The sequence below is a fragment of the Podospora pseudoanserina genome, chromosome 2 (genome assembly GCF_035222485.1).
Source record: "Podospora pseudoanserina strain CBS 124.78 chromosome 2, whole genome shotgun sequence".
NCBI classification, from domain to species: Eukaryota; Fungi; Ascomycota; class Sordariomycetes; order Sordariales; family Podosporaceae; genus Podospora; species Podospora pseudoanserina.
The window spans coordinates 4,433,038-4,457,116 of record NC_085921.1 but is presented as its reverse complement, the minus strand read 5'-3'; the positions used below and the strand labels follow the sequence as shown (position 1 = coordinate 4,457,116).

At 51.9% G+C, this 24,079-nt stretch overlaps 7 protein-coding genes across 7 annotated transcripts; 5 read left to right on the top strand and 2 right to left on the bottom strand.

Annotated features, from left to right (window-relative positions):
• Nucleotides 1-678: 678 nt before the first annotated feature.
• QC764_212130 (uncharacterized protein) lies at nucleotides 679-4,486 on the top strand (the record flags this gene model as incomplete). The annotated part of the gene is made up of 10 exons (XM_062944919.1): nucleotides 679-1,687; nucleotides 2,171-2,366; nucleotides 2,427-2,516; nucleotides 2,571-2,673; nucleotides 2,733-2,826; nucleotides 2,879-3,230; nucleotides 3,286-3,395; nucleotides 3,453-3,936; nucleotides 3,987-4,111; nucleotides 4,171-4,486. Exons 1-10 carry the CDS (start codon nucleotides 1,629-1,631, stop codon nucleotides 4,484-4,486), a joined length of 1,929 nt encoding a protein of 642 aa, XP_062803797.1. The 5' UTR covers nucleotides 679-1,628.
• Nucleotides 4,487-5,202: 716 nt separating this feature from the next.
• On the top strand, nucleotides 5,203-6,256 carry QC764_212120 (uncharacterized protein; the record flags this gene model as incomplete). The annotated part of the gene is made up of 2 exons (XM_062944918.1): nucleotides 5,203-5,224; nucleotides 5,283-6,256. 2 exons carry the CDS (start codon nucleotides 5,203-5,205, stop codon nucleotides 6,254-6,256), a joined length of 996 nt encoding a protein of 331 aa, XP_062803796.1.
• Nucleotides 6,257-6,429: 173 nt separating this feature from the next.
• RPL17B (60S ribosomal protein L17B) lies at nucleotides 6,430-8,474 on the bottom strand. Its single transcript, XM_062944917.1, has 4 exons — nucleotides 7,836-8,474; nucleotides 7,423-7,636; nucleotides 7,063-7,250; nucleotides 6,430-6,987 (listed from the first exon to the last, which is right to left on the bottom strand). The coding sequence occupies exons 1-4, from the start codon at nucleotides 7,836-7,838 to the stop codon at nucleotides 6,835-6,837; spliced, it is 558 nt and encodes a 185-aa protein (XP_062803795.1). The 5' UTR covers nucleotides 7,839-8,474; the 3' UTR covers nucleotides 6,430-6,834.
• On the top strand, nucleotides 7,428-10,265 carry NOP1_1 (Small subunit processome complex component). Its single transcript, XM_062944916.1, has 6 exons — nucleotides 7,428-8,453; nucleotides 8,685-8,775; nucleotides 8,832-9,057; nucleotides 9,136-9,342; nucleotides 9,399-9,684; nucleotides 9,750-10,265. Exons 1-6 carry the CDS (start codon nucleotides 8,360-8,362, stop codon nucleotides 9,812-9,814), a joined length of 969 nt encoding a protein of 322 aa, XP_062803794.1. The 5' UTR covers nucleotides 7,428-8,359; the 3' UTR covers nucleotides 9,815-10,265.
• Nucleotides 10,266-13,075: 2,810 nt separating this feature from the next.
• QC764_212090 (uncharacterized protein) lies at nucleotides 13,076-15,076 on the bottom strand (the record flags this gene model as incomplete). Its single annotated transcript, XM_062944915.1, has 1 exon — nucleotides 13,076-15,076. One exon carries the CDS (start codon nucleotides 15,074-15,076, stop codon nucleotides 13,076-13,078), a length of 2,001 nt encoding a protein of 666 aa, XP_062803793.1.
• Nucleotides 15,077-15,704: 628 nt separating this feature from the next.
• On the top strand, nucleotides 15,705-19,576 carry QC764_212080 (uncharacterized protein). The gene is made up of 6 exons (XM_062944914.1): nucleotides 15,705-17,078; nucleotides 17,142-17,720; nucleotides 17,774-17,920; nucleotides 17,989-18,246; nucleotides 18,297-18,536; nucleotides 18,592-19,576. Exons 5-6 carry the CDS (start codon nucleotides 18,433-18,435, stop codon nucleotides 18,902-18,904), a joined length of 417 nt encoding a protein of 138 aa, XP_062803792.1. The 5' UTR covers nucleotides 15,705-17,078; nucleotides 17,142-17,720; nucleotides 17,774-17,920; nucleotides 17,989-18,246; nucleotides 18,297-18,432; the 3' UTR covers nucleotides 18,905-19,576.
• A 2,636-nt stretch (nucleotides 19,577-22,212) lies between these two features.
• QC764_212070 (uncharacterized protein) lies at nucleotides 22,213-24,060 on the top strand (the record flags this gene model as incomplete). The annotated part of the gene is made up of 1 exon (XM_062944913.1): nucleotides 22,213-24,060. One exon carries the CDS (start codon nucleotides 22,213-22,215, stop codon nucleotides 24,058-24,060), a length of 1,848 nt encoding a protein of 615 aa, XP_062803791.1.
• Between the last annotated feature and the right edge of the window lie 19 nt (nucleotides 24,061-24,079).

The window sequence follows — 24,079 nt, the reverse complement described above, 5'->3', positions numbered from 1 at the left end:
AATTTCATTCACCAACGCCCGTATCGTATTGTCCTCTTGGGGTCAAAAGGCGGGTTCGCGTCAGCACTTTCAGAACACACCACACTATACCACACCACCCAGGCTTCAACATGCATACGCTTTGCCGTCGACAGCATAAAGGGTAGAGCCCGGTTTCCAGAAATTCATATGCTTATAATTCTCAGATTCGTCGAAAAATATTTGTATAACATGGTCAGCTGAACTGTTCCAGAACTATTCGTACTTGGAGGCACCACCAGTTCAGCCACGGTGACATAGACCGTGTTTAAACGCCGCATTGGTCAACTTGGAATGATCAGATTGATTGCCAAAAGATTCGCCAGCAACTGGGACATTCAACCGCGCCCTTATCTACCAAAGATGGCATAGTGTCTTGCCTCACGGCGATTGACAAATCTTCCGCTGATTCCCTGCGGCCCGTAGCCGTGTGCCTTCTGGCGGCACTCGGTGTTGGTGTCTTGAACTGCTCGGCTATGGTTGTCATACAGCACAGAAGGGAAAAAAAAAAAAAAAGGGGGGGCAAAACAGTTGGTCCTTAGAATACCAGACAAACATTCTAGTGCATCAGAAATCGCATGGACTCGCCCCAAAAGGGCCGTTTAGCAGACACAGCAGCAGCGAACAAAGCAGCTTCAACGCGAGTAAACAAGATTCGGCCATGCGCTCATGCAGAAAGTTTCTGCTGCGGCTCCAAGAAGGGGGGGGGAGGGGGGGGCGCCAGGAACAAGACACCTGCCGTATAAGGGGCTTGACTGACGCACAGCAAGTCGTGGTTCGTGAGCACGGAAATACGGCTGTATTCTCATGTCGTGTCAGAATTTGTGATCTCCGGCCTGCTTCTTTTGCCGATCCTGGCCTGGCACTGCGGCAGCGTGCTCTTCATGTTACACGCCTCTTCATCCTTTCTGTCAGTATTCCATCACTTACACCTACATGACTGACTGGAATATCAGGGCTCTGTCAAAAAGGAACAGGGGAGAGGCTCCCACTCGTTGATGCTCCAGCTCGGAACTTGTCGAGGACCCTTTGTATTTAACTGAGTGGTTGCCACTTCCATATCGCCTCCTTACCGGCTGTTGAGTTTCTTAGTCCGATTGGGTGCTGATATGTAGAATTTATAGATACGGTCTTTCAGTGATCCACAAATCAGAATGTTGAAGTTGGTAATTTTTCCGGGGCGACCGTCTACCTAAGTGGCAGCATATCTACATCATAAGTTGGATTATCTTTTCTGTCTCTTGCTCAGTCAGCGTCTGGCCAGTATGCGTAGGCAACCCCAATAAGAGGTAGCACCCCGTCGAGTGACTGTACCAAGACCAGGCCCGCTCTCTTGACTTGCTCCTCCGGAGTACTGCTTTCCCCATCCCCACATTGCTTGCTCTTGGTGCTTTGGGCACATTCTCAACACCTTGTGGACCCTTGGCCATTCTTGACCTTGCTCTCACAATCCAAGCCCGCCCTGACCATCAGAGCGACTTGTACAGGTTTGTCAACAAACCCAGCTCTCCCTCCTCTCTGCTACGCCGTTCTCAAGAGAGACTCGCAGATTCCACCGCCTCAAAAAAATTTCACCCACTTCGAATGGTTCGACCCCCCGCCCTGACATCATGGACCACTTTGACCACTTCTCGTGGGAGAGCCCTGAGCTGGGTCCGAAGAAAAAGCCGTGAGTTTGTCTCCGCCCTGTCAATCTTCTTGAACAGTCGAATTCCCTTTGCTGCCGCTGTCACCCTGCCGTGACTCCGGGTCGGTCAGCTGCGGCACTTGTCCCAGGTCTTCTGGTTCACCCCGGACAGGGCCGGTCAGACAGGGCGTCTGGTGCTCTGGACGGCCATTTAAGTTGGAATGCCGTGGAACCGGGCATTGCTTCACCGTCGTGCCTCATTCTTCTGGGAATCTCTGAGTACCCCTCCACTATCCTTGTATGCCCCGAGCTCGATTGTTTCCGAGAAACAAGGCTCTCTTTGCCCACACGCGCGCTCTTAACAAGGGGCTGTCTGGGCTGCGGAGTACACACACAACGACCCCTGGGCGGCGGGGTTGATTGATTCAGTCATTTCCTTCTCGCGCTTCCCCTCGGATTGCCTTGCCCGTTTCTACTTCCGTTTGTCACTCATGACTCAATGAATTTTCATACTGACATTCGCAGCGCTGGGATTGAGATGGGACCTGTCGGGAGCTGTTCGGCGCCTGAGGCTGATGACCATGCTGATGGGAGTCTGCCCACAAGGCACAGAAGCTGGAAGGCACGGGCACTTGACTCCTTCAAGGACCGCGTTGGGAGGGTTGATGAGCGAATGAACAACTCGGTCGTTGGCCGGGTGTTCAACCTCAAGGGGAGCGGAGTGAGTATGGCTCCAAGTAAGAGAAACAGAACACTGGCGGCTGACATGCTTCTACCACAGCCTAAGAGCATTCCCGATGCCAACTTCTCTACAGAGTTGCGGGCTGGCCTCACTACATTTGCCACCATGTCCTACATCATTGCCGTCAACGTAAGGTGTCGTTGCGGCATATTCCTTACACTTGGTATTCTAACACCCTCACAGGCCTCCATTCTCGCAGACACGGGGTTCGATTGCGAATGCAAAAAACCGCTCGACAACGCGGGCAACTGTGTAAATAACAAGGAGTGGACAGCTTGCTACGAAGGTCAGTTGAAAATCCATGAAAGTATATACTTCGTGTCACACATACTGACAAGAAATCAGAAGTCAAGCTGGATCTTATCACTGCCACAGCTGCGGTGGCCGCTTTCTCCAGCATTCTGTTTGGTCTTTTCACCAACCTCCCTGTCTGTCTTGGGTAAGTTGTTCCTTATTCGATGATGAAGCGTATTGTCCTGACACTTCTACAGTCCTGGCATGGGCTTGAATGCCTACTTCACTTACCAAGTCGTTGGCGCAAAGGGGACCGGCTCGATTCCCTATAAGACTGCTCTCACCGCTGTCTTCATTGAAGGATGGATTTTCATGTTTCTAGCCCTCACTGGTATGCGACACTGGCTGGTCAAGATTATTCCCGGTACCATCAAAACGGCCAGTGGTGTTGGCATCGGTCTGTTTCTCACACTCATCGGTATGTCATATTCCTCTGGAATTGGCATCATCACGGGAGCTATCAGTACACCCTTGGCTATTGGCGGTTGTCCAGCTAGTTCCTTGGATCAATATGGCGAGTGTACTGGAGAGGTCATGACCAACCCAAAGGTAAATCCCCAAACTAAATCCCGAGTTACTTGGACGCTAACTTAGTACTTCACAGATGTGGATTGGTATTTGTCTCGGTGGTCTGTTCGTGGTGTTCCTGATGGCTTTCAAGGTTCGAGCTTCAATTGTAATTGGAATTGCTTTGGTTTCAATCCTGTCTTGGCCGTAAGAAATCCCTAGGTATTCTTTGTCATTATCTACTGGGATGCTAACCTTCTCCAGACGCAACACAGCCGTCACGTACTTCCCCGATACGGACGATGGCAACCGTCGCTTCGCATACTTCCGCCAAATTGTCGCTTTCCACCCCATCAAACACACCCTCGGCCAGATCCAATGGGACCTGGGTGAAAAATTCGACACCAAAGTGCTTGTCGCTTTGATCACCCTCCTCTATGTGGATATCATCGACTGCACAGCAACACTCTATTCCATGGCTCGGTTTTGCAGACGGACAACAGGTAAAGATAAGGACTTTCCCCGCTCAACCACTGCATTCTGCATAGACTCGATTTGTATCTCGCTCGGGGCGCTCCTCGGATGCTCACCAGTTACGGCTTTCATTGAGAGCGGTGCTGGTATTGCTGAGGGTGGTCGGACTGGGCTGACGGCTGTCACTGCTGGATTTTGTTTCTTCCTGTGTATTTTCTTTGCCCCTATATTTGCGTCAATTCCGCCTTGGGCTACTGGATGTACTCTGATGCTGGTAAGCGAACTTCCTCTCTTCTAGGCTAACCAAGCTAAGACGACTGACAGGTCGGCTGCCTAATGATCCGACAAGTGACCAAAATCAACTGGGCCTACATCGGTGACGCAGTCCCTTCATTCATCACCCTGGCCTTTATCCCCTTTACCTACAGTGTAGCCTACGGCCTTCTCGCGTAAGCCCCTTCCCTCCCTCCTCGCTTTCCCTTCCACCCCAGCTAACCCCCCCACCCAGCGGCATCTTCTCCTACGCGGGCATAAACCTCTGCATCTGGGTCATCATCAAACTATCCCGGGGCACCATCATGCCCGAAAACTACGACATGAAAGAATACTGGACCTGGCGACCCCCCGGCGAGCGCCCCTGGCTTTTTCGCAAAATCGGCGAGGCCATCTTTTGGCTGAGGACCAAGCGCCGAGGTAGGAACTCGACTTTTCAGCTGGGGTCGAATGATGGGAGCGGTGGGAGCTCGAGGCATCGGGTGAGTCCGAATAACTCGACGGCGGCGGTGGAGGATAAGAGTACTGCTGCTGCTGCGACGGGGTTGTAGAGGGGGCTGGAGGAGGAGTTGGTTTATTACCCAAGGCCGTGAGAATTTTATAAAGCTGGTGGATGGGGGATCAAAGCTGTGGTAGATGGTACAGGAATTAGATTCGATTCTGGTTGGGGAATCTGGTTGGATTGGCTGCTGTTTTGCTTGCATTTTGTCTTTCACGTTTGAGGATACTGGGTCGAAGGTACAGGCAGCGAGTCGGACTTAGATTTCCGGTGTTTATATATGTCTGTGTCCTGTTTTTTTTCTTTCTTGTATCTATGTTTTGGAAAAAGGTCTGTTGGATAAAAGGCACCCAGATAGTTCATCATCTTTAGGGGCTTTCAGGGGCTGCATCGTTGCTCTGGTGACATTATTTGGGAAAAGATGCACAAACCTATCAGCCGGCACGCAGCTGTCGTCGCCAAGAAAGCTGGACAGCTCAGGCTCCCAAGCTTGCATCATCCATCATCTTATCTTATCGGACCTGCAACGTTCCAGCTGTTGATGAACCGCATCATTGCAAGAAAATCCCAAGTGCCGAAAAACATTCTTGAGGCCTGTAGCTCGGTTTACATACAGCTCCCCGAGCCACGCAACCGACCCGTCGGGCTCAACGGCTTTCCCAGTTCGACCAGATACTAATTTTTGGGTCACCCGCCCAACGAAACAATATCCCACCCTCGAGACAGACATCTCCTCGACCGAATAACCTGTCAACCCCAACCAGCAAAATGAGTGGAAGCTGGAATACCAGTATGTCTCCCTCCCCCTCCCCCTCCCCGACCAAACACCCCATACTAACCCTCCCCAGTCGAATCCGACGCCGGCGTCTTCACCTACCTCCTAACCAACCTCGGCGTCCGCAACGTCCAATTCGAAGAACTCCTCACCCTCGACCCCTCCTCCCTGGCCGAGCTCCACCCCGTCTACGGCGTCATCTTCCTCTTCAAATACCCAACCGACGCCCCATACCGCGCCACCGGCGACAAGCCCCTCGACGGAACATTCGACCACTCCATCGCCGAAAACAAGCTCTTCTTCGCCGCCCAGACAATCCCCAACGCCTGCGGGACCCAAGCCCTCCTCTCCGTCCTCCTCAACAAAACCTCCGGCTCCGACGACGAAGAAACAAAAATCGACATCGGCCCCGTCCTCAAAGACTTCCGCGACTTCACCATCGACCTCCCCCCCGAGTTCCGCGGCGAGGCGCTTTCCAATTCAGATGTCATAAGAGACACGCACAACTCGTTTGCCAAATCGTCTCCCTTTGTGGATGAGACAACCCGCAACCCAAACGACGAGACGGAAGATGCGTTTCATTTTATCGCTTACACGCCCTTTAACGGGACCCTTTACGAACTGGACGGCCTCCAGCCTGCTCCCATCTCCCATGGGCCTTGCACGCAGGAGAGCTTCCCTGAAAAGGTCATGGAGGTGATTCAACGCCGGATTGCGAGATATGGCGACGCAGAGATTAGGTTTAACCTCTTGGCCATGACGAGAGACTTGAGGATCAGGGCGAGGGAGTTGGGCGATGTGGAGTTGTTGGAGCGGGAGGAGCAAAAGAGGAGGGATTGGCAGTTTGAGAACGCGTTGAGGAAGCACAACTTTGTTGGGTTTGCCGGGGAGGTGCTGAAGGGAGTGGTGGAGTATAGGCTCAAGGAGGGAGGGGAGGAGGGGTACAAGAGTTGGGTTGGGCAAGGGAAGCAGAAGATGGTCAAGAGGATAGAGGAGAGACGGAAGGGGAGAGGTGGGGATGGGGGGGATATTGAGATGGAGGGATAGAGCGCACCTGGGAGCGGAATCTGTTGTAGTGAGCGGTATGAGCTGCATGTGTCCATGTAGGCATAAACATGCGAATGTGGACGGCATTGAGTGTATTATGTTGGAGAACATTTATGATATCATCATAGCAAGCACCGGTGTCACAAGACCATAATCATCAATATGCAACAAGACCCAGATATGTTCGACAAGCTCAATGGTTAGGAATCACCCTATGGTATCACTACAGCCCCAAACTGCCCCCCACAGCACCACGGCATGCATAGTCGCTTCACACGGATGAGAGACGCAAGATGACTGAGACGCTGGGTATCTTCAGCTATCAAACAGGCAAGGCAGCCTCGGCCGAAAGTCGAGTCAAGCAAATAAAATTCGGTTTGCGCCTTTTATAACCCCGTTTCCCGCGTTCATGGTTTCTCAATTGTTTTTATTGAGTATTCGTGACCGACTCCTTTTTCCTCTGGAATCGTAGCCCTGACCCGAAAGAATGCCATGCTCGCAGTACACCGTTTCCGGAAAAATCAAGCCCCAGTCAAAAGATACCCCGACGTCCCGAACATCACCACACGGCCAACCGTTTAGGCGGCAGTGAGGGCCTGGCGGACGCGAACGCCACGCTGTCTGCTGTTAAGGTGCTCCTCACGGACAACGGCCTCGGACTTGGCAACGGTCTCCTCAGCCTCGGTGAGGATAAGCTCGATGTGGCAGGGGTTGGACATGTAGGGGTTGATCTGCCATATGTTAGCCTGTGTGTCCCCCCTCTCTCACTCCCCGCTGGAGATATTCTCGGATTCGAAGATACGTACGCGACCGTGGGCGCGGTATGTGCGGCGGCGCTGCTTGGGGGCCTGGTTGACCTGGATGTGCTTGACAACGAGGTTGCCAGTGTCAAGACCCTTAGAGTCGGCGTTGGACTCGGCGTTCTTGAGGAGACCAAGGAGGAACTCGGCGGACTTGGCGGGCCAGCGGGCACGGGTGACACCGAACTGCTTGCCTACATTTCCATCACAGTCAGCCCAACATTCTCATAGCCATATCCATCCTTCACCAGTCTTGTAGTCGTGGAGCTTGTAATCGTTCCGGGTATCCAATCCCATCCCAATCCCAAATCTCCATGTCCAAAGCTTCCGATGTGTTTACGTCGGGAAATCGATGATTATTCGTACCTTGAGCAGTACGGCCGATGGAGCCGCAGTAGCGTCTCATAGGGACGGCCTCCTTCTTGTCAATGACATTCTGGAGGAAGGTCTGGGCACGCTGGAGCTTCCAGCCGTTGATGGCCTGGGCAGTCTCGCGGGTGTTCTTGAAAGAAACACGGAGGTAAGAGCCGCGGGAGCGGGCGGACTTCACCGGGGAAATTTCAGTCGCAGCGTACCGAACCTAATGTCGTGATAAATCCATGGTCAGCATGGTTCCTGGCGATTGCTTCAACATTTCCCTCCCCCTCGTCGGTTTCCGCAATAGCTCCATCCTCCATCCCGAACGGAATTCCGCAAAGGTCCAGCAGCAAAATTTCGACGGGGGCTTCGAACGGCGCTCGAAAATGACTTCGGGAATTGATTTCGCAAGGGCTACTCACCATCTTGACTGCTTGTCGATTAGAGGCGAGATCGGCCGAATTTGGTGATGTTCAAGGAATGACGGTTACCAAATTTTGGAGCCAAATTCAATTTCGCGATTAGGGCTCGGTGGGTGGTGTTCGATTGGCTTGTGCGGGAGCGGTGTTGGCCTGAGGCAGAAGGAAATCTTGGCGGCTAGCAAGTGCAGAAAACTTTCCCACTTGCAGCCCCACCAAGCCGATAAGACGATAACAATACCGCACGGACCTCTACCAGATTCACAGCAAGATGCCCAACCACTCAGAATGTCGGAAGAATCCACCACCGAGGCGACAAAAAGTTGATCGGTGCTCCACTCATTTTTTCTGGGGTGTTAGGAAATTTTGCATCCAGCTCCAACAAGCTCTTTGAGCATCTCGACAGAGCCGCGCAAATCAACCCATTGTGTCCTCAACAACTCTTTGCGCAACACATCTGATTCGGCGTCGACAAACATACCCACGACGATCTTATATCCGATTTACAGACATAACCAACCGTCATAATGGGCTTTGAGCGCGGTGGAAGAGGCGGTGGTCGCGGGGGAGGCAACTTCCGTGGTGGTGACCGTGGTGGACGCGGTGGTGGCCGCGGTGGTGGTAAGTTCTAGATTCTCTTTTCTGGTATCAATTGACGGCATTGGATTGCGATGGCTTTGCTTTTGGACGATGCGAGCGCTCAGATTCTGCGCGCCGAGGATTGCGAATGAAGTTTTCGATCTTCGCTTCCCTCCAAAGTTTGCGATCTCCTGCGCCTCTCCTCCGGCCTGCTACTTTGCTGTCTTCTCTCGCCTCAACATTTCCAATGACATTTGCTGACTGAATACATAGCCGGTTTCGGCGGTCGTGGTGGTGCCCGTGGTGGTGCCCGCGGTGGTCCTCGCGGCGGTGGCCGTGGCGGTCCTGCCCGTGGTGGTCGTGGGTACGTTTGAATGTCGATCTACGAGCCACTATGGCAGATGCTAACCAATTCAACAGTGGCCGCGGTGGTGGTCGCGGTGGTGGTGCCGGTGGTGCTGCTGGCGGCAAGAAGGTCATCGTCGAGCCCCATCGTCACAAGGGTGTCTTCGTTGCCCGCGGTGGAAAGGAGGATTTGCTCGCCACTGCCAACCTTGTACCTGGCGAGTCTGTCTACGGCGAGAAGAGAATCTCTGTTGAGACTGGCAAGAACGACGAGGGCAACGCCACCAAGACCGAGTACCGTGTAAGTTTTTCAGTTGCAGAGTGCTAGTCTTGGCTATCAGCGTTCTCCATGAACATGCGCTAACAACATGGACTTCAGATCTGGAATCCTTTCCGTTCCAAGTTGGCTGCCGGTATCCTCGGTGGTCTCGAGACCATCTACATGAAGCCCGGTTCCAAGGTCCTCTACCTCGGTGCTGCATCCGGTACCTCCGTTTCCCACGTTGCCGATATCGTCGGCCCTACCGGTTCCGTCTACGCAGTTGAGTTCTCTCACCGCTCTGGCAGAGATCTTATCAACATGGCTGTACGTTGAAGCCCGTCATTCGATTGCAAAACCGCGAAATACTGACTCTTCACTAGACCCGCCGCACAAACGTCATTCCCATCGTTGAGGACGCCCGGAAGCCCATGGCCTACCGCATGCTTTTGCCGATGGTCGATGTCATCTTCGCCGATGTTGCCCAGCCCGATCAGGCCAGAATTGTCGGTATCAACGCCAAGTTGTTCCTGAAGCAGGGTGGTGGTCTTCTCATCTCCATCAAGGCGTCCTGCATTGACAGCACAGCGCCCCCTGAGCAAGTGTTTGCCAGCGAAGTCCAGAAGCTCCGTGAGGACAAGTTTGTTCCCAAGGAGCAACTTACTCTTGGTAAGTCCCACGACAGATGATTTGTCTTGAAATACAATGATCCAGATGCTAACTATCATACTCAGAACCCTATGAGCGTGATCACGCCATGGTATCGTGCGTCTACCTCCAAAAGGAGTACCAGGAATAAGCGTAAAAAGTTGGATCGTGGGATCATTTACTGCTCTGTTCAGGGCGTTCTGACATTGCTCGGTGTTCACCTGGATGGTTGGCTTTCGTGTGTCTGGGGCGGCGCATGGCGTTTATAGGGTATTTTGGTTTTTTGACAGCATGTTTGCGTAAAATAAACGACGGAGTGGGGGGGAAGCGACATCAAGCGTCAGTCCACACTCGCTGGTAATACCCAATGTCTCATATATCGACACGGTCACTCTATCCAGTTCTGGCGATGTGTTTGGGGATGGACTACAAGCGTCAGTAACTGCGAGGTGCAGATATGCATCTGTTTTGTGTTGGCCGCGGGAAGAGGCTGTGGATGGGGGGTATGCGAGATGTACAGTCGGGGGTCTGATCTGATGACATCGCAGAGCATGAAGGAGATAGAGAGATACCTGATGTGATTTTACAGCATAGATTGATGGTTTAGTCCTTGACCTGTTGGTGTACATATGTATGTCTGCATGCATGGTAGTTCTCCAGGGAAGTCATCCCATGTGTCTTGATCTCAATTTTACACTAGATCTTTTTTTAATCATCCCATAACGCAAGCCGCGTAGGTAGTCAATCCCGCGATGAGTATGTTCATGTGTAGTTAGAGTGTGCATAGATACTTTTGATTCTCGTGGTACCGTTCTTGAAACGTCAAATCTCCTATATTGTCCTTGGCACATCACCAAGATGACGACGCAGCTACCGCTGGCCAAAGAGGACGTTCACCCAGCAAGATCCAGTACTTCACAGTCTCCTCCTTGTGGGGTCTCTAAACTTGAAAGGCGTAGTTGAAATGTCTCGAGCTAGTCTCTGCGAGTATATATCTTTTGTCGTATCATATAACCCAGGTTCCGGTTGGTGGTGGGAAAGAACATCAGAGTGGAAATAGCCTGCTGTAACAATTGGCATCAACGTCAATTCCCAATGTTTACATACCTATTCTGTTTGAACTGAGTACATATTTGATGAATATATCAAAGTCTACCTTGAACGGTACATTTCCTCGAATAAATCTTTTTCACCGCGGCAGTTGACTGTAGAACAGCCCGCCTATCCGGAAAATATGCACTTCTCCCCTACAGAAAACACACTCTAAAGACATCAAAATAAAGTTTTCTCCTGCTCACATTAGAGCCTCGAACCGCACTTTTCCTTTGTAGTTCGTTTATGAGCCTCATCTTGCATTTTTGGCATGTTGTTGAGCCCCCGACCTGCACTTCTCATGTTGCCCGTTTGGAAAGTAATGCTCAAATACGGAGTGTACCCGACCAAAAGGGGTAATTGTAAAATAGACAGTCTGCCAATTCTTGAAAATTCACTCAATGAGATGGTATAAAGTGAACATGGAGGGATATCACACCACAATCTAACCTCAGTAGAGAAGTACGTAGTACCGATCGAAGAGGAGTATACTAGGTGTATTGTTTGTCTGACCACACCGCAGGTCTACTTTCCATAGCCAACCCGGACCCGGAGCCAAAACTGCTGTGAAGACTTAGAGATCTCACTTCCATATTTTGGCCCACCTGCAAGAAGTCAAAGAAAGAAAATGAGGCGGCCCCAGCCGAGTGATCCGACAGCTTGGGACGGGAAGCATGGGAAAACAGGGATACAAGTACATGATAACTCATATCCCCGTTTCTGTGCTGACCATCGGTGGGCTTGTGAGTGGATGTCCTGAATTGGCGATCTGGGCGTCATTCAGGGGTAAATTATATCGTGGCTGAAAAAGAAAGATGCTGGATACGGGTTGTGGGCGTGTTGCCCGGCTGAGCGGGCGAGGGGTTGACTTGGAGGTGGTTGATGATACCACATGACTGAGAATCCTGTCCAAGTGATGAGGATTATCCAAGGCTCTAAGGCTCTGGTTACATGACTATGGCAGAGAGTCTGGTCTGTCAGTCCCGTGCATTTGGGGGCTTGAAGCTTGTATGCCTGGCTATGATCTTCACCTGCGAGGCTCGGTAACGTTCGCGCCGATGTCGAGGTTATACAGGGCCTATTAACTGGCCTGGTACTTCAGCAGGCTGTGAAACTCGAGCTCGGATGAGCTTTGATAGCTCTCGCGGGGCAAAGCAATCCGACACCACCCACACCACATTCGTCCCGTGGACTGTGAGACAACCACCACCACCACTGCCATCGTCATGCACCTACCACTCCTCAATTTATCTCGTACGGGGCAAGCGGGCGCCACTTTCCTACTTGCGGGCAAAAATCCTTTAGGATTCGAACTACGTCGGACCGCAGCCTTACTCCCCCACCGCTCGACCAACTTGCGGTGTATGAGGAGCAATATCACTGGCCTATATGATAGGAGAGTGAGATCTCGCTATTGAGTCATACCTCTCTCAAGATAGTAAAGCAAAAATGGTGTGGGAAAAGGTTAGTTGCATACCACTCTTGAAAGATGGTGTGCCAAAGGTGTGGGATGAAATAGGCAAGGCTATGAGATTTGAAAATTATTGGTCTTTGTTGTCGGGTGTGTGATTCCCTCCCGCTCGACTCCTAGGTACCCATGGATTACCGTGCCTTGGATTCGACAAGTAAGGCTGTAAGCCAAGACCGTGTGGGATGTCGTTGCCCCGAAGGGCTTCATTTTCTGACCAGCTTCTTTCGGGCAGCTTCCGATAGCATTTAGGTGCCACTCAGTCGAATGATTGACAAATCTCGGGGGGTCAGAGTTGCTTGATAGGGCTGCCGTGCCGAGCTTCGAGCTACATCCCACCTCAAGATCTGAAGCAGTGGTCTGTCCCGGCAGAGCGATGAGTGGCATCGAATGCTATCTGCATACATTAGTGTCGTTCTCTGCAGGTCTGACCTTGCTGCCTTGTTGACCACCTACGGCAGCGAAGTTTGGTTACATTGCAGGAAGGGTAACTGTGCGCGTGCCCCAGATATCGTTTCTGTACTACGGCCAGCCGGTCTACGACATAGGTTGTGCAACACAGCTGTCGGAGATGAAGGCCCCGACGACAGAAAGCAGAATCATCATACATTCATATCGTTTGCAAATAAACCGAGGGGTATAGAACAAATCCAAGCCAATACACCAAAAACATGTACCAAGTAATCCCTTTGGTCAAAAGTCACAAACGTAGCCCCCCCAACCATCCAACCAAGCCGTGATCACACTACAAAATCATTGCAGTTTCAACATGTTGACCAACAACATGCGTTTTGGTGTGATTATACCCAATATCAACGTGAAAAAAACCGACATGGACTCATTAGGACAGACTCATCCATCACTCTCACTCCCACTCGATCTCCTTGAGCTGTGTTGACCCCCCTCGTCCGCCTGCTGACTCTTGTGAATGTCGGAGTTGATTCGTGAAAAGTCCTGCTCTCCAAGATATATCTCATCCACCGGTGTTCGAGGTCCTTCAAATTCCAGCGGTGACTTCTTGGCTGCCTCGTCTCTTGGCCAGTAAAACAGCACCTCCTCCTGCCATCTCCGCAAGTTGACAACCTTGCAGCTCGTCTCAAATACAGTAAGCATGAGCTCTATTTCCATAGGACATGTGCGGAGGCGGTGAAGTAGCCATCGATTGATCAGGTCAGGGGTATTCTTGGCGTTCTGAAGCAGCTTGGTGATTCCTAACTCCTTCATGCACTCAGCCCTCCGCTGAGCACTCTCCGGGGAGTCTGCTGGAAGTGCCATCGCCTTGTTCAGAGCCGCTTGTTCCGATAATTCGTCCAGGACATGCGATGGATTCGACATGAGAATAGGAAACCGATCATGGGTAAGCTTGCTGTGACCGGTTCGCGGGACGAATTCAATGGGCATATTCCCGTCATCCGGGGGAAGCGGTGGCTGGTCGGTCCCCAGGTAGATTGTTAGTAACTCGTTATAAGAGGCATTTTGACGCATCGCCTTATTGTTGATGCACCATTCTCGCAGCCGGTGAACTTCCTGTTCTGCCCTGTCAAACCTCCTTTGCGCTCGTTGCAGTTGGCGGTCGTAGTCCTCGAGAAAGTTGAGATCCTCTTCATTAGCGGGGAGTCCAAATCGAGCCTGAAATTCTCCAGGATTTGTCGGGATGCTTTCGAGCGATGTCTTCATTTCCGCTAGCTCCTCCTCGCTGATCGAGTTGCCCGGGTTCTCTTGCATCCTCTTCCGGTGAAGTTTGATCTCAAGTTCGTAGATGATATCCTCGCGGCGGTACCTGATTTCCTCACAATGTTCTCGGGCAAGTTCGCGATCTCCAACTTTGTCCAAAAGATCTTGATACCGAGGGTGTATATCGTCGTAGCGTTCTCCCGAAATGCCCAACAAGATCTCTGGCACCTCCTCTTTCGCTTCAATAATGGACTGTTGCATGACTGAATCCATCCCCGGCAGGCCTACGGCATTAGGCCTGGCTGAGAATGGAGCTGGTCGTGCAGCCCTGACCAAATCACTCTCCAAGCTCTGCAACTGAGACTCATCTTCTTCGAAATCACTTCTCATTGCTTTGAATGTCGAGAGGAGTTCCATCTGGGTTTTTTGTAGTTGACGAAACTTTTGAACACCCCCTTGGTCCGGCTTCAAAAGCTTCATGGCCTCATTTTCCAAGGTCGTCAACCTGCGTATGGCGTCAAGCATTTCGTCCAGCTTGGTAGACATCTGCGATCTTAGCTGGCGGAGGTCGCGTTGCTTGCCCTCGACCGCAGCCCCCAGATCCCGGCGCAGCCGATCATGATATCGACTTGTGGATGCCTCGTCCGAATCGCTAAATTCCGACTCCGAACCGTCGATGTCAAGAGGATGTGGTCGGATTGGAGCATGAACAGCCGGTGCTATGGCAGGCGCAGCCTGTGCTGCCCAAATTTGGCCAACGGGCAGCAGGTTGGTTGGTGGAACTGGATGGACAATCTCGGGCTTTAAAGCTCGTGGAGGGGGTGGTGGAGGAGGGGGTGGAGGAGGGGGTGGGGACAAATCGTCATCACCACTGCTTGCTGTACTATCTCCAGTCCAAGAGGCCGAATCATCGTCAGGAGGTGTGTGAACAGAAGCATTGCGTAGGTTAGACGGTGACCCATTCGTCGTGGGCAAGGCATTGAGGGCAGTTGGCCTCTCAACAGACCGTTTGAATGCCGGCGACACAGCATGGTTGAAGCGAGGCGTAGCTGGCGACGAGAGTGGTGTAGGTTTGCGGGTCAAAGGTAGTGCGGTGGTTTGAGCGTTTAAGGAGCCAGTTCTCAGTGGAAAATTGTTTTGCGTGTTGGGGTTGGTTGGTGGTAATGTGGTGGAAGTCATGGCGATGAAGACAGCACGTCGGTCTCGAACAGCATCTCCAATGGCTTGGGGCCATCGGATGATGCTGCGCGAGGACGGACAGACAGATGGTGCGATAGATTGAGCCCGATTCTCCAGGAAAGAGCAGAGGGCTTGTTTGAATGATGCCGTATACACAAGGAACAGACAGAAGGCGAAGTGCCATCAAAGGTAAGCCAAGGCAGGAGATGAGTGGGGAAATGCCCAAAGGGAGTCCGTGGGTGAGATGGAACGCGTTTGCTGATAGAATTAGGTATTGTTGCGGCGGCTGGTAAAACAAGGCTTCTTCGTTTGTGCGAGAACCTACTGCCCAGTGCCCCAATCTGTGCCGGGCAGTCATGCCTTCCAAGTTCCGCAGCTTCCTAACATGCCAGCCCCCCAGTGTCCAAGTGAATGCCTGCTCTACTATTGGGCATGCAATGGAGGCAGCCTTCGTGGTTGGTTCAAGCGGAATGAAACATCTTCCTTCCAACTGTATCGGTCAACCTTGGAAGGCACGAAGGGTATGCAGTTTGGTTGGGTTCGCAAAGGCGGTTAGAAATAAGGAAAGTGCCTTCAACCCATCTTCTCAGTTGTTCCCAGCCTTGTGGGTCCAACTCATCTCGAATGGGGAAGCTTGGAATCAACGGGACGGTCCTGGCCGCACTTCATGGGGGTTTCTGACAGCCTAACGATGTTGAGGAGGAACACCCTGGCGAGTCTATTTAACATGAAGACCTGCCCTTGGTTAACCCGTCTGATCTAATATTCTGAGACGTGCGACATGTCACGGCAGAGTTCTTATATTCTCTTGAAGAGAGGTTTTGGAAATTCCATTTCCTGTAACCCGGATCACGCATACATACATTTCCACAGCGGGGCATCTCGACCCTGCGGTGGAGCACCGGCGCTAGCACTCTCGACCCCTCCTTCACCAAATCCGCCGGCATGACTGCGTATGCAGAGAATCCCAAACTGGGAAATGGAAATTCAGCTGTGGAAGGAGCAGATGGAAAATGAAAAGAGGCAACGTATGAGAGCATCGCGCCAAAAGCGCGGTATAGAAAGAACCCACTTGCCGTCTCCCAACTCATGTGTAGCTGCCTAATGTATTCATCCTTTTTTGTTTTCAACTCCTCGTTCTCATCAGGAGAATATCGTGATCATTGGGCAACATCTCCAACAGGTCTTCGCGACTGGTCCAAGAACCACATCAAGCTCCGCTCAAGGTGGCTCGGAATTCGTCGACATTGGTCATTCACGGCCTGATAAGAACACCCACACGCAGCCACCTCGCGTCGAGACACTGCAGCAGCCCGCCGTCTTGACTCCTCAGCTTTGAGCTCGTTGCTTCCCCAGTCTTGCGGCTGTTCTCGACTCCAGCCTTTGGGCTTTGTCGTCGTGTCGACCACTGGTCACTGCCTCTCCTCTTGCTGCAACTTTCTTTGGCCTCTTCTGTTCCTCCAACGACCCACACTTATCCTTCCCTCTTTCAAGAGGTCATTCATCCGGCAACAATAGGGTCGGCCTACGCCGCGAATGGGATCCCGGGCCGTGTGTCACGAGCTCTCACCTCCGCCAATTACAATTGCATTTAATCTACGAAGAGGCCCAGAGCACCACTCGACAACTAGACATTCCACTCCCCAACTCCTAGGCCTCTAGCTACACTTGCGGCTCTGCATTGTGGCAAAGAGAATCTCAGTATAAAGGCAGGACATCATCTTGGAATAGCAACTCCGCTGCGTGCTAGAGGAGGTTCTGGATCTCTTGCCGTTGGCCGTTTGGTATATCGTTTTTTGCTCTGGTTTTCATCTTACCCACGAATACGCTCCCTCATAACACCATCCCGTCTATCGGGATTGTTGAGTTCACCAATATTTTGTTACGTTTTCCAAAAATGCATGCACCATGAGTTCCAGTCGACGAAACCAAGGGGCATGGTCCAAGTGGGAACATGATGAGCAGAACAACCGATATTTTAGGGCCAGACGGAACCACAGAGGTACCGATATCTTCCCCAAATATTCTTTTCGGATGATGCGAACGTCATATTGACATGGTGCAGGTGATTGGGAATATGACTACAGCTACCCGCCAGGCAGTGAGCAGCAAGCTCCTCGCGGTGATGGTGTTGATAATCTCGCGAGCTCGATGTCCAATGTGACCATCTCAGATACATCGTACAATCTTGATACGCCGGGTGTCCAAGATGGTTCGGCATATGATGACTCTTATACGTTTAGTGCCCCGACTGGTTCCACGAGCTTCGGGCTGTCGGGTATTCCACCGAGCCCTGGGCAGAACATAGTTTATAGTGACCAAACTCAGGGATATGGAGCGCCACCTGCACAAGGTTACGATGGGTATTCGACCAGACCAAATGGGAAATCTTACGACCAGTCTTCTGGATACAGACCATCCAAAGGGAAAAGCTCCTCGTCAAGGAGACCTCGGAACAGGGGAAAACTTCAACCTGATGATCTGCCGCCAGCCCAACCCCAGTCATTTGGGCCCGGTGAGCCTTTCTACGAACCAACGAAGCCTACTTCATCCTACGATGAAGCCTCATCTGTTGCATCCGAGTATGGAACTGATCTTGCAGATGGTACGGATGCAAGTGTTGCAAGTGAATTCGACGATCAAGGTACCTCAAGTTCTTCCAAATGATTTATCGGGACAATTGCTGATTCTGAACAGGAACCCAAGTTGCGCCCAATCCCGCAGAGTCCAGCTATTACTCAAGCAGCACTGTCACTCTTGATCCAAGGGCAGCCGTGTTTTCAGAGCCTGGCCCTATAGAAGGTGAAGTTGAAGAGGACACTGCGACTGTGATTCAACCGCCAGGTATGAAAACATTGACCGATAGTCCAAAAAGCTTTCGATATAATGCTGCTGTTGCTGACGAGAAATAGAGGAGTACTCTACTATTCCCGAGGCCTATGAGGAAGATGATGGGTACGGAACTGGCATGGTGCCTGGACCAGCTTCAATGGCTGCTGGATATGACCAGTCCGCATATCAATTTCAAGACGATCCTGGGCAGCAGACACCAAGAGCTCTGTCTCCGATGGTGCAGACCCCTTACTCGTATGGGAATACCATCAACCAACGAGTCAGCGATAGAGGCTATGGTACTTCACATTCATCGCAACAAAATGACATTTGGAGCAGTAATGTACCACCTCCCTGGAATTCCCGATCTGTTGTTAACTGATGACAGGCTTCGTTGTCGAACACTCGTCAAGATTCCAACCGGGAGAAGTAGGTGACTCTCAGTAGAGATTGAATTTTGTTGGCTAACATGACTGGATGTTAAGGTCTTTAAAATCTACTGGTCTGAACCTCTCGGGAGCGGTATGAACGCGACCCTGCGATCCTACATGCAACGAGGCCAGAAGTTTCATGAAAGCTTTCGTCGGTTCATTGTTGTCGCTACCGACGAAGGTCATTCTACTTGCGTGTAAATGATACCGCGAGCTCCGTCCTGAAGTCCTATGAACTGACCGGAACAACAGGCCTATTCTGACATATGGTCATCAAGCCTGCACCAAAAAGGGCGTGAAGCCCCGCAAGCATGGGATCGTCTATGCCTCTGGTACAAGACCACGCATGATGCCGGGCGAGCCAGACTTGGGTTTCGAACCTGTGCGGCTCGAGCTCACAGAACGAACCGAGAAGCTCGACAAGGAGTCCCGCGTGAATTACGCGAAGCTTGTCACGATCGAGCACAACTACAGAGTGTTCTTCATTGGCCGTATTGCCACCTCCGACTTCCACAACATCGTCACACCCGCTGTTGACTACTGTTGGCAAAACAAGAACCGTTAGCACGGTCGAATCCGGTTTCTTTTTCCTATTTCTTGGATACTTTAACTAAGCTTTTTTTTTTTTTTTTTTTTTTTTACAGCAGGCAGAGCTACTGATAAGCGTATCTTGCGTGCCCAGGGTTTTCCTGTGGTTTTTTTCTTTTTTTTCTTCATTTAGATTATTTGATACTTTATGACAGTCATCGTCAAGAACTTGGGCAGACATACCTCTAACGTTTTTTTACGATCGCTGCTAGTAGTCAACCAGCCAGCAGCTCCTTGTTTTCTCCGTCACCAGTCTCGAGACCAATTTATCTACGTTTTTCACAAGTCTTCTCAGTATCCGAATATACGTTTCTTTATTTTCTGGCTGACGCCACCGATGTTCAGCCAGCTGCGGCTATTTCACGATTTATGACCATTTCTTCTTCAAATAACAACCACAACTTTGGCAACCGCAATGGCAGGATCTTTTTGGGGAGGGCGATGATGAGAATATGATGTTTATGATCTTCGTTTCATGTTGCTGATTTATAACGTTTTTCTTTTTTTGGCTATGACTTCAAGGATTGGGTATCGTGTTGAACAGATTGGAAAATGTTGATCCAGTGGGAAAGGCGGATGGGATTGATGAGCAGGTTTTTGTCTTGGTTATTCTTTCGAAACGGGCAAAACCAAGACAAGAGATCTTGTGCTGCTAGGCAGTGTGTTGTTTAGGACAGAGTTATCACGATTACTTGCTAGCCTGAATGATGATGATTACGTTCCCTCCTCAAAGAGTTCTCTAGGCATCTCCGGGTAACTACGAAGTCAAGATCATGTTGAGTCGTTGTCAACGGAACTATGGGGAATCGCATTATTATATACCCATGATACACTAAAGCCACAACGAAACCATCACGGAGATAAGCTGCCCTAACCGGGGCGGAGGTCGGATGTCGTTGCCGTTTCGGCTCCGATCCCGATCCCGATCGGATCCCAGGTTGACGCCACGCCGAACGGCGGCCGGTGACCACCCGGCTTCGATCAGATGACATCGACCACACTACATTATGCAAATGGATGACAGTTGAGCTAGTCGAAGCAACCCATGCCTCCTTGATCTATCATATATGCCAAGATTTCAAAAGAGGAGACCTAGTTTGTGCAATTCATCAAGCTGCTTGCACAACTGCCCTACATACAATCCCGAAGAGCACAAAGGGCGGCGTTGACAAGAGACCCAATCTGATCAATCTAATAATGGCGCGCGGCAGGCACCAGCTAGATAAAAATCCCGCATTTGCATATGATAACCAACTGCGTAGGATTTGAGTCCTTTAGGCGGTACCAACCGAGCTTTGGTTTATTGTCGGGTTGGCTTCTTGGAATCAGGATACATCTCCAATACTAAACCCCCAAAAAGGCGTGATGTTTCCGCTCACATTTGTGTGGGGTTTTTGGGTCCCAAGCGGGCACCGAAACATTGACCCGAACGGCAGCCGCTGCTTGCCGCCGACTACGCCGGCAGTGAGGGGTGCCCCGGCTTTTGAGGGACAAGGTCTGGAACAACAAGAAACCTTTCGCCGCTGTGAGAGGAGGAGAATAGTTGAGGCTGAGCCACCTCACTCCCAATTACCCCCACTGGAAAGGGCTGTTTCTCCGGAGTTTGCATCAACCGTGGTGAATCATCTGTGTGTATTCAAAACGATGACCATGAGTTGCAAAAGCGTTAGTCACCCCACTAGTGTCATTAATCCAGCCCTTTCAGTTTTATCAGATCTCGGGTCGCAGGAGGCAGGCTGATCTAATCTCAACACAAATCATTATCAATCTGCCTGATCAAAAACATCACCCCCAAGATTGGGATTGGCTTTTTTTCGGTCATCACGGCGGCGGCGCACAAAAGGGGCTCGCCACGCGCGCTGTGTGCTGCACACTGAAATCGTAATTTGTGGGGCCGATTGATAATCGTTGATTGATTAGATTATCCTTGCTTGCCGTCATTTGTGGTATCCACACAGTAAGTGGCAACACTGTGCATTCTCCCATCTTTTTGCTGGTGAAGGTCTGGCCGAGTTCGGAGAAGGTAGGCACCGGCGGCGAGATGCATGCTTCATGTGGACGGAAGCTCTGCATCTCGAGAGTTGGTCTCCGCCGTGAGTCCACTCTTGACGCCGGGAAGTGTTGAAACAGTCGAGAGCTTTTTCTGGGGAAAGAGGGATTGGTGGCTTGGCTTTTTGGGAGGGAGGAGATCAGAAAGGGGGGTGGCGATGGAGACAAGTTGCTGCTGTTTCTCCTAGGACTTCTCGGATGTCCACGGATGCTGGTTGAATCAGAGATACAAGCCCATGCAGGTACCGCTGGTTTTCAACATGGTTGTTGGGAAAACCGGAAGTTTTGTGCTACACGGCGCGGTCAGTGAGTGGGAGGGTGGAATGGTGATGAGACCATGTGAGATTGAGCTGGGCTCATTGCCGTGAGGGCTACCGATCCTCCCCCGGCAGCCCGGGGTGATTCTGACAGATTGGCACTGCTCGGAGACAGACAGGGCTGGCACTCAGGGGAAGAATGTGTTGAATTGAGCACGTGCCGAGGGAATGGGAAAATGCCCATTGAGCCGGAAGCATAGGGAGCCTCACCGGGCGCATCAAGAAGGGCGAGGCTCTTGTGTTGCAGATGTGTTATTCAGGCTTGCAGTTCCGGCTGTATGAGTGTCTATCACAGGTATATAAGAGAGTAAACAACAGATATGTGTTCAGATGCCCTGGTGAATATCTCGATATCAGATGTTGGTTTGTCCGGAGAAACACGGCAAAGGGCCCACACATTGATTTTCTTCGGGACGGGACAGGACAAAAGTCACGCGCACTGTGTCCGGTCCCGCTTGCCCCCCAAAGGCTGGGGCTTGGAAGTCAAAGTAGCGTATCTTGGCTGTGAGCTGACCTCAATGACTTGGCCATCTGCTGCGCTCGCTGCACAATGACAAGAGCAGGACGGTGATAAAGATCGCCAGCCTCCCAGTGGCCCAGCTGTGTCCTTCCTTTTTTTCCTTTTTGTGCCATACCCATAGCGACCACCAAATTGTTATACGGCGAGGCAAGCCTTTGACTCAAGTCATACCATCCATACAGCATTACCGTAACTTGACCTCGGCCCACATCACCTTCGGAATTCCATCTCGATTTTCTGCAAATTTCGGTCATGCGCCTGGGCCTTTGACAGAGACGAATTCACCTTCCCCTATCCTCAGCACTTGCTCCGACCTATTCGCTCACCTCCCGTCTACCTATATTATCTACCCATCGCCACAACTCTCCGAGGCAGCTGAGGGCTTCAACCACATCCAAAATGACGGCGCAGACAGACCTTCTTCTTGCCCAGCGTGCGGCTGCGAGCATTCCTGAGGAGCCCCAGCCCGAATCGGCCACACCGTCACTTACATACTCGAGCTCTGACGAACAGGAGATTGAAGAGCCAACAAAACCGGTCCCACGTCGCCGGCGGGCGTCCACACGCCTGATCGCCAAGAGCCCGGAAGATGTGCAACGCATAACCGGTGAGACGACAACGCAATTGATCCGGCGATGCTGCGGCGGAGGCTGCTGTCTTGGTGGTGCCCCGAAAAAAGACAACAACGTGGAGTACGAGGCGATCGAGTTTCCCGACAATGACGCATACCGTTCTTTGAACCTCAAGATCGACAAGATTCCTACCACACTCAGCGGAGTGTGCGATGTTCCCGAGCAAACGGCTTTCCTGCAACCCGTTCGCCGGCCCTCCAATGTTCCATCGCCATCCGAGCCTGCTGTGCCGTTCGGCACGGAGAGTGACACCACTTCGTCAGTAGCCGGCATCGAAACGACACTCCAGGACTTGACATTGGAGAGGCTCGACACACAAATACAACCTCCCAAATTTGTGCAACCACACCCGCCGCACCATGTGTTCCCCGCGCGCATTCACAACACTCGCGAGTTGACCAAGCCTGGTGCTGAGAAGCGCACCTTCCACTTCGACCTTGATGTCACCAACTATCCAGAGGGTGAGGATGTTGACTTCAAAGTTGGTGGCGCAATCGGCGTGTCTGCGCCCAACGAGGCTTCTATAGTGCAGGAGATCCTCGACTTGCTCCTGGTCCCCCGATTTCTGCGCGACAAGCCTGTGCTCCTCCGGACGACCCAGGGCCGTTGGCCAACCGTTTGGGGCGCCGACCAGGCTCGTGAGATTGTCACCACCCGCCGCGATCTTCTAACGTGGTGCTCCGATGTCCAGTCATACCCACCAACGAAGCAAATTCTCCGTGTGCTTGCTGAGCACACCACTGACGCAACTGAGCGCAAGATCTTGCGGTACCTCTGCTCCGCCGAGGGTCAGGGCGTCTTCTGCGACTTCCGAACCGGTCCACACATCAGTCTGGTCCAGCTACTGCACGCCTTCCCTAACGCCAAGCCACCGCTTGATCTTCTCCTATCCGTCCTGCAGCCACTTATGCCCCGCTTCTACTCGTTGTCGAATGACCCTCATGAGTCGTTCCTGACACGCGATGGGAAGCAGCATCGGTTGATTGAGATTGCCGTCACCGTTCATGAGGCGGAGGACTGGCGCAATGGCACTCGGACGGGTATTGGCTCGGGTTTCTTTCAGAGACAGGCTTTGAAGTTCATCGAGGCTCAGGAGAAGGGGGAGAAAGACCCAGAGTTTTATATCCCCATGTTCAAAGGTTTGATGGCCAACCCGCTTGCCAAGCAGTTCGTCTCGGACGGACCGATGCTCCTTATTGGGGCTGGCGTCGGTATTGCTCCGTTCAGAGGCTTCGTCCAGCGGCGTCTCAAGACGGCCAACTGTGCGAACAAGGTCTGGGTGCTCCAGGGTGTCCGTGATTCGCTGGTGGACGAGCTGTACAGTGGCGAGTGGGGTGTCCATGAGGATGAAGTCAAGAAGGTTGTCCAGAGCCGCAGGGGCCCAGGAAGATATGTCCAGGAGGAGGTCAAGGCCCAGGCTGACCTTGTCTGGTACATCATCAACGCTGTCGACGGCAGAGTCTTTGTCTGCGGAAGCAGCAGGGGCATGGGCGAGGGTGTTGAGAAGGCGCTTGTCGAGGTTGCCATGGAGAAGGGCAACCTGGAGCATGACGAGGCCCAGCAGTTTTGGAACTTGAAAAAGGAGACGGGCCAGTACATTGCCGAGACTTGGTGAGGTGGTTCAGGATTTGTAG

What these genes read in the sequence shown, in the direction of transcription:
- RPL17B (XM_062944917.1), bottom strand. An exon ending in CATCGGCCGTACTGCTCAAG is followed by an intron (nt 7,251 to 7,422) that starts GTACGAATAATC and finishes ATGGAAATGTAG; the next exon opens with GCAAGCAGTTCGGTGTCACC. An exon ending in CATACCGCGCCCACGGTCGC is followed by an intron (nt 6,988 to 7,062) that starts GTACGTATCTTC and finishes AACATATGGCAG; the next exon opens with ATCAACCCCTACATGTCCAA.
- NOP1_1 (XM_062944916.1), top strand. Translation starts at nt 8,360, where the DNA reads ATGGGCTTTGAGCGCGGTGGAAGAGGCGGTGGTCGCGGGGGAGGCAAC. An exon ending in CGGTGGTGGCCGCGGTGGTG is followed by an intron (nt 8,454 to 8,684) that starts GTAAGTTCTAGA and finishes CTGAATACATAG; the next exon opens with CCGGTTTCGGCGGTCGTGGT. An exon ending in GAGATCTTATCAACATGGCT is followed by an intron (nt 9,343 to 9,398) that starts GTACGTTGAAGC and finishes ACTCTTCACTAG; the next exon opens with ACCCGCCGCACAAACGTCAT.
- QC764_212080 (XM_062944914.1), top strand. Translation starts at nt 18,433, where the DNA reads ATGAACGCGACCCTGCGATCCTACATGCAACGAGGCCAGAAGTTTCAT. An exon ending in GAAGGTCATTCTACTTGCGT is followed by an intron (nt 18,537 to 18,591) that starts GTAAATGATACC and finishes CCGGAACAACAG; the next exon opens with GCCTATTCTGACATATGGTC.